The sequence below is a fragment of the Pelophylax lessonae genome, assembly GCF_965119305.1.
Source record: "Pelophylax lessonae genome assembly, chromosome: 2".
NCBI lineage: Eukaryota > Metazoa > Chordata > Amphibia > Anura > Ranidae > Pelophylax > Pelophylax lessonae.
In genome coordinates, this window is record NC_138769.1 from 143,145,127 (window position 1) to 143,151,126 (window position 6,000).

General features: G+C 42.1%; 1 protein-coding gene across 1 annotated transcript in view; it reads right to left on the reverse strand.

The window, feature by feature from the left end:
* Positions 1 to 4,327, reverse strand: part of RAP1GAP2 (RAP1 GTPase activating protein 2) — a 949,148-nt gene extending 944,821 nt beyond the window's left edge. The window contains exon 1 of the mRNA XM_082245390.1: positions 4,172 to 4,327. Coding sequence (XP_082101516.1) covers positions 4,172 to 4,215 — 44 coding nt within the window. The 5' untranslated portion in view covers positions 4,216 to 4,327. The remainder of the gene's footprint in view (positions 1 to 4,171) is intronic.
* Positions 4,328 to 6,000: the final 1,673 nt, after the last annotated feature.

The following is a 6,000-nucleotide window of genomic DNA, read 5'->3' on the forward strand; positions in this document are numbered from 1 at the left end:
ATGCTGGGCAGTCGGCCCAGATCCCCAACAGCATGATGGAGTGATCCCAGTCACCCTGTCTTCTCTCCAGCGGCTAAATGGACTCCAGGGAGAAGGACCAGTCCACACTTCTCCCCAGCAGGGGTTTTGTTCTACAAGAGAGGCAGAGGTTGGCTGGGTGAGTAACGATCTGTTCCGGACAATTTGTTTGGGGTACTGTGTGGGTGCAGACATTGGGGGACTGGAACTACGGACTAACTTCAAAGTCAACCCGTTTGGGGTCTCCTTCTGTGTTAGTCTCCTGGGGAGATATGTGACGTGAGACACTTTGGTTGGGGGGCTTGTGGAACCCCAATTGCTTTAGGGAGGTTGGGAGACCCCTTGTCCAGCATCCCCAGTCCCTCTTATGTGTAAATCACCCTGTGTCTATAAGGGGCACAGGGTGACCAAAAACCCTAGTCAGGCCGGCTCTGCACTAATCAGACTCTTGCTGGGGGGGGTGTGTTACACTTTAATGCTGTCCATTGTTCTTTGGGATCTCGATGCCGGTGTGTCTGGCCTGGAATGAGATTCCTGAATGTTCAGGTGTTTAAATTGTGTCATATATTGTTTACCTGCTAGCATTCTGTGCATTCCGCCTAGGCTGATTTAAGTGCTCAGTTAATTGGTATGTTAATGATATCATGGTCAGCCCTACCTCGTTATCGTAGCTATTGTGTGATATTTTGTGTAAATATTTGACTGGCCAATGACATACTTCTCCAATGTATAAAAGTCTGTGAGTTGGTTTTAATAAACAGTCCATTCTGGTTTCACTCCAAAACTTGTACTGTCTAGTTCTTGGGGTAACTATAGCCAGAATCACGGATCCCGTGTTCCAGAGCTTAGGAAGCAGGTTACTGGCGGAGATACCCAGTCGTTGGTGTCCGGATTCCGTCACATTCTCTAACAGAATAGCGGTCTGCCTTAGTTACATAGGACCCTCTGGCTCCCGCTGCTTCCAGTCACACATGCGCTCCCCAGACTCAGAAGAAGCCACGATGTACCTGTACGTGATTTCCCATTAATGGAAAACCCTGCCACAGTAAAAGTACGTGGGGCGGTCCGGAAGCGGTTAATGTAACTCTATATTCATTATTACATCATTAAATGTCCTTTTGTTCATGCAACTTGTATAAGTATCTGAATTTCCCTTGATGTCATCCAATCCCTGCGATTCCTGGTACAGCTGACAGGTGAGGAAAGCACACTGAGGTCAGGTTCATACTAATGGGGTCTACAGCATCGCATATCATTTGTACAGGAATCACACTGGATTTCCATACAAATGACATGCGAATACAGTGCGGTGTGACTTGAGCCATACATTATGATTGGCTCAATTCGCACTGGATCCGCACCAAAGGACATTTTTTTTTTTGTCCGCACTGGAATTGGATGGCATGGGTGTTTAGACCCATTCAATTCTGCGAACTGATCTGGGTGTGTCATTAACTTTATATTGACACCCACATCGGTTTGCAGAGCACAGTGTGAACCCAGCCTAACCTGCTGTTTCTCCTTGGAAGGGGGGGGGGGGGGGGCACTAGTTTTGGTGACGAATGATTCCCTCACTTTGGAGGCATTTTCTCCTTGTTCCTGTTTTTGGCTAAGTGACAGGCAGTGAAGGGAAATCTCCTTAATGGGACATACAGTGCCTTGCAAAAGTATTCGCCCCCCCCCCCTGAACTTTTCAACCTTTTGCCACATTTCAGGCTTCAAACATAAAGATATAAAACTGTAATTTTTTGTGAACAATCAACAACAAGTGGGACACAATCATGAAGTGGAACGAAATTTATTGGATATTTCAAACTTTTTTAACAAATAAAAAACTGAAAAATTGGGCGTGCAAAATTATTCAGCCCCTTTTACTTTCAGTGCAGCAAACTCTCTCCAGAAGTTCAGTGAGGATCTCTGAATGATCCAATGTTGCCCTAAATGACTAATGATGATAAATAGAATCCACCTGTGTGTAATCAAGTCTCCGTATAAATGCACCTGCACTGTGATAGTCTCAGCCCCCGTTCACATTGGGGCAACCTGTCAGGCGAACTGGTCGCCTGACAGGTCGCCTTCCATAGAGAAGCTGCGGACCCGTTCTAATAGGAGCGACACAAGTCGCTCCGACTTAGAAAAAGGGTCCGGAGCTTCTTTGGGGCGACCCGGAGCGACCTGCATAGACTTCAATGTTATGAAGTCCGTTCCGGCCGCTCCGAGGTCGCGGTGCGAGCAGCGCGCCACGACCTATGAGGTCGCCTGGCAAAGTAGCGTCGCCCCAGTGTGAAGGGGCCTCAGAGGTCCGTTTAAAGCGCAGAGAGCATCATGAAGAACAAGGAACACACCAGGCAGGTCCGAGATACTGTTGTGGAGAAGTTTAAAGCCGGATTTGGATACAAAAAGATTTCCCAAGCTTTAAACATCCCAAGTAGCACTGTGCAAGCGATAATATTGAAATGGAAGGAGTATCAGACCACTGCAAATCTACGAAGACCTGGCCGTCCCTCTAAACTTTCAGCTCATACAAGGAGAAGACTGATCAGAGATGCAGCCAAGAGGCCCATGATCACTCTGGATGAACTGCAGAGATCTACAGCTGAGGTGGGAGACTCTGTCCATAGGACAACAATCAGCCGTATACTGCACAAATCTGGTCTTTATGGAAGAGTGGCAAGAAGAATGCAATTTCTCAAAGATATCCATAAAAAGTGTCGTTTAAAGGTTGCCACAAGAAACCTGGGAGACACACCAAACATGTGGAAGAAGGTGCTCTGGTCAGATGAAACCAAAATCGAACTTTTTGGCAACAATGCAAAACGTTATGTTTGGCGTAAAAGCAACACAGCTCATCACCCTGAACACACCATCCCCACTGTCAAACATGGTGGTGGCAGCATCATGGTTTGGGCCTGCTTTTCTTCAGCAGGGACAGGGAAGATGGTTAAAATTGATGGGAAGATGGATGGAGCCAAATACAGGACCATTCTGGAAGAAAACCTGATGGAGTCTGCAAAAGACCTGAGACTGGGACGGAGATTTGTCTTCCAACAAGACAATGATTCAAAACATAAAGCAAAATCTACAATGGAATGGTTCACAAATAAACATATCCAGGTGTTAGAATGGCCAAGTCAAAGTCCAGACCTGAATCCAATCGAGAATCTGTGGAAAGAACTGAAAACTGCTGTTCACAAACGCTCTCCATCCAACCTCACTGAGCTCGAGCTGTTTTGCAAGGAGGAATAGGCAAAAATTTCAGTCTCTCGATGTGCAAAACTGATAGAGACATACCCCAAGCGACTTACAGCTGTAATCGCAGCAAAAGGTGGCGCTACAAAGTATTAACTTAAGGGGGCTGAATCATTTTGCACGCCTAATTTTTCAGTTTTTTATTTGTTAAAGAAAATTGAAATATCCAATAAATTTCGTTCCACTTCATGATTGTTTCCCACTTGTTGATTCTTCACAAAAAATTACAGTTTTATATCTTTATTTTTGAAGCCTGAAATGTGGTAAAAGGTCGCAAAGTTCAAGGGGGCCGAATACTTTCCCAAGGCACTGTACATACATTATATATATACATACACACACACTATATATATATGTATATATATACACACACACACACTATATATATATATATATATATATATATATATATATATATATATATATACACACACACACTATATATATATATATATATATATATATATATAATATCCATTAATGACCTTTTTATACATCTGCACACCAAAACTGGAATGTAGCACATATATATATATTTATATATATATATATTTCTGTATACCAGTTTCTATTAGTACAGTCTGCTTTCTGCAGCATGGCTGTAGTTACTGTAATCACATCAATCACAAGAGACAAGTGTACAGCATGTACAAAACTTATAGTGTGTTTTATATATAACATAGCTGGGAATAAAAAGCAAGGATAACCCATTTTCATTGGAAAATGCATATAAAAAATGTATGTTAAAATGCAAAAACATGCCACAATGAAATGCATGAACAACACATAAAAATAAGCCTAAACCCTATATTAAAATACAAGTACGGAAATATAAAAGGGGTTCTAAATTAAGCCAACAAAAATGTGCCCATATAAAAAAAATGAACAGAATAATGAAACCCACCAGCCATATCCTCCAAAAGAAACGCTGCGTTTTCTTCGGAACATCTGTGCAGCTGCAGCTCGGCTTGGCGTCTCTAGCAACGACCTCTGCACTGTACTTAGCAGAGAGATGAGGAGAGAAGGAGGAGGTTGACAGCGAATTCTCTGCCTGAGCTTTCTAAGTACTGCTGCTGGGATAAACGTTCAGAGGAAAAGCCACTTCTCACTTAGTTTCCTGTGTGTTGTGCTTCAGTCTGCAAACTGGACAAGCTTTCTGATCAACCAAACTTTTCACCAGTAAGGAGGAGCCTTGTTGTCTTTATGTTTATGTTCCTATTACTGGTTTTCTCTAAAAACACGTAAGGGCTCGTTCTGCATAGATCAGCACAGGCTCAATGCAAGGCCACATAGAACACAATAGTCACCTAACTGTCCTGATCACACTGTGGCTGTGAGTGACATGCTGCAATTTTATGCAGCGTAGCTCACCACACATGTCACCGCACCACAGAGCTGTGCAACATTCTGCTATACAGACTTGAATAAAGTGTCATTTTGTGAAAAGTTTAACAAGCTACAACCACACTGCAAATGTTTGCAGAGCGTTTCCATAGACTTAAACGGGATGCAGTGAAAGGCTTCAAACTCCCTTGTAAAGTAGAAACAACTGGTAGCCAAAAGTTCCTAATAATGTCACTGTCTATAATGGTGTATTGTAAACAGATACAGTAAAACTTTGGATTGAAAGTAACTTGGTCTGAGAGTCTTTTACAAGACAAGCAAATTTTTTAGAAATTTTGACTTAATAAATGAGCGATGTCTTGATATACAAGTAGCGTCACATCATAATTGAGTGTAAAAGAGAAAAGAAGTGCCTCGAAGTGTAGAAACATGGTTACATTTAGGCCCTGTTCACACCTGAGTGTTTTTCAGCTTGTAAAACGCTTATCTCTGAAGTCTCAAAATGCCCAACAAGCAAAATCCCATTCATTTCAATGTTCACATCTAAGCATTTTATCGCCTAAAGCTCAAAAAAGTACATGAGCTTCTTTTTTGGCAGATCACAAGCGTTTTTGTTAGATGTCAATGCCTACCTTCAAACACCTGCAAAAAAACGCCTTAATTAAAAAACGCCTGAAAAACGCCCGAAGAAAATCCCCAAAAAAAAACCGCCTGAAAACTATATGCTCTGATGTGAATGGAGCCTAAAAGAAGGTACAATATTTAGCAACTCACATGGTTGATGATTAAAACAGGCACATTTTAGTATGCAGGCACCCGGGGTAAAGCTATCCACATTGACCATTCTCTGCACCGCCATCAACATCATCCCTTCCACACTGCGCTCCATTAACGTTTCAAACCTCGCTTTCAGATCGCTCTACTGCAGAGTAGTCTTCCCGGTCACGATTGCAGACTGACAGCAGTGAGAGCCGATTGTCTATGTGGACAGTTTTACCCTGGATGCCGCAATACTTAGATGTGCCATGTGATTTGCTAAATGTTGTACTGTACCTTCATTAAATGTAACCATATTGCTACACTTAGAGGCACCTCTCTTCTCTTTTATACTCTGTAGCTCTTGCTGGATTTTGCTTCTAATCCCCTTGTGAAGGCTACCATTTGTGGATGGACATTTTATAGTTACCTAACTTATAACATTGCTATAATCTTTTATATGGAATATAAACTGAAGGACTTAAGAAATACTGGAAACTCGTTCTACAACCATTTATTCATATGGGGAAATTTGCTTTGATGTAAGAGTGCTTTGGATTACAAGCATGTTTCTGGAATTTTAATTATGCTGACAATCTAAGGTTTTACTGTAGTTATTTATGTACCTCATGA